Raw genomic sequence first — 2,362 nt, forward strand, 5'->3', positions numbered from 1 at the left:
CTATGTTCAGCAAGTCCGGTTTTATCCCATGCTTTTTCAGACCCAGGCCAGCTGGCCTTGGTGAGTTCCCGATAGAACATCCCCATTGTCTCAGTGTAACACTAGGTTCTTTGGACAGGTTGGTTATGTGGTAAGCTCTAACGAATTGTTTTATAATGGTAATGTTGCCACCTAGTGACAGAATTCTGACTTGCAGAATAGTTCCTGGGAAGGAACTGGCTTTTCTCACTGAGACTACAAAGACAATTCAAATCTAAGTGGTGCGTAGAAGTCCAAATAGGAAAGGTAGAACACACCGTAAAAATAAAAGTATCCCTCCCAGAAGAGGAGAAGGGTTAAAGGTTAGCAAAAAGCGATCATCCATTTAGCTGCACAGCCTGGTCTTGACAGCAGCAGGCAGAGACATCGGTAAGAACTCTGCCTCCTAAGTCAGTGAGCAGCCCTTCTAAAGCTTACATACTAGCTAGCCAGAAATATGCAGAAGAAACAACAGAACCAACCCCTCAAAGTTAGCCTCTGAGCGCCACACTGGTGCTGCTGCGTGCATGCGGCATGAACGAAAAGAAACGACAGGACAAACTAGAGTGAGTGGCAGATAAGTACAGCGTAATTAAAGCCCTGTCATATGGACTGTAATAGAGAATTACAACTTTATTCTGGAGTCATCATTTACATTCAGAGAGGACCGAATCATATAACTGTCTATAGCTGGGAAAGCCAATGTTGTTGCTGATTTTTAATAATATAAAGAAATGAAAAATTACATTAGATATTTTAATTTAAATATTTTGATTCTTCTGAGCTTTAGACAAGAAGCTGATGCAATTAGTTGCTAAATGAAAAGTTAAAATCCTACAGTTGCTAGGAGAGTGGCTCAATCTTTAATGCCAGCCTTCAGGAGGGAGAAGCAGGCGGATCTCTGGGTTCAATGCCAGCCTGGTCTACATATCAAGTTCCAGGTCAGTCAAGGTTATATAGCGAGTTCCTGTCTCAAAAACAAAGGCAAAAACTGTAGCAAGGAAGGGTGGGAGGAGGGAGAGGGAAATGGGAGGCTTGGGGGAGGCGGAAACTTTTTTTCTTTTTTTTTTTCCTTTTCTCAATAAATAAATAAATAAATAAAGGAAAAAAAACTGTAGCAAGGAATGTTTTGTACTGTTAAACAATGAGGAAACAAAGTGTCAAGTTTGCAAGCCACAGCAAGACAGGCCTCTGTCTGAGTCAGAAATGACAAGTCCCATAGGACAAATAGAGAGCCACAGTCTGAGAACACACTCACCATAGTTCGTGATTAAATGGATAGCTCGTTGATGCCCCATCTCCTGGAGAATCTGTAAAAGGTCACCGATGGTCTTGTTTTTCTGTGCCCAGGACCACAGCAATTCTCTTGTTCCACTTTTACCTTGGTCTACGTATTTTTCAATGTGACGAACATCCAGCCAGCTGTTTGAAAGTCGCTCCGCTATGGAAAATGCAAGAGGAAGAAGAGAAGAATAGCTAGCTTGCCTTCATTCAGATACTTGGGACTGGTCTTGTCACCTTGCATATTTTACATCATTTGAATTGTAACCTCATTGTAAGCTCTCTTATTTTGAGCTAATTTCTTAGAAACCCTGCCCTTCCATCCATAGTCACATTACTAACCAGGACAAACGTCAGAATGAGATGCAATAGAACCTTAGCCTTCCTCTACTTCCCTCAGCTGTCTCTCTGGTGGACCCGTCTCCTCTCCTATCCAAGGCTTTCTGCATTGCATTTGCTCGTCTCTGAGTCTGCTCTATCCTCTGGCCCCTCATCTTTCAGTCGGTGGACCACAGTGTGTCCTCAGTGTGCAGTGTCCAGCGATTTGGTGCAAATGTCTGATAACCATGTGTGCTTATCTGCAGTGCAAATGTCTGATGGCCGTGTATGCTTATCTGCAGGGCTTTGCAGCAGTGCTGTCTGCAAGCTCTCTCTACTACAAGTTATCCTTTTAACTACAATGGGGAAGACACTTGGAGATTCTGGAACCATCCTTCTTCTGCTCGGATTTATTTTGCACCACTCAATGGATTTTGTTTATCACCATTACTACTATGATATATTTGCTTAATAATGACTTTTTTTCTTATGCATTTATTAACAGTATTTTTCTGTAGTGAAGAATATGCACTCTTATTTATTTATTCATTCAACTTCTAGAGTCTATCATTATGGACTTAAGGTTATTTTATTCCAAAGGGTAAAATCTAATATTGTTATTTTGCTGCTAAAGTTATTTTGTTGTGTCCATCTAGGTGGGCTCTTGTCTTTTCTTTTGAAATATATATATATGTCTCAGTAGTTCTCATTGTCCGCTATGTTCAGCAAGTCCGGTTTTATCCCA

At 41.2% G+C, this 2,362-nt stretch overlaps 1 protein-coding gene across 1 annotated transcript in view; it reads right to left on the reverse strand.

Moving 5' to 3' along the window:
• The window catches only part of Irak3 (interleukin 1 receptor associated kinase 3), a 59,072-nt gene that overhangs the window by 40,232 nt on the left and 16,478 nt on the right, over window positions 1–2,362 (reverse strand). Inside the window, exon 2 of the mRNA XM_005357919.3 lies at window positions 1,277–1,459. Within this exon, the coding sequence (XP_005357976.1) occupies window positions 1,277–1,459 (183 nt within the window). The remainder of the gene's footprint in view (window positions 1–1,276; window positions 1,460–2,362) is intronic.

This window comes from Microtus ochrogaster, chromosome 24, assembly GCF_000317375.1.
Source record: "Microtus ochrogaster isolate Prairie Vole_2 chromosome 24, MicOch1.0, whole genome shotgun sequence".
Lineage (NCBI taxonomy): Eukaryota > Metazoa > Chordata > Mammalia > Rodentia > Cricetidae > Microtus > Microtus ochrogaster.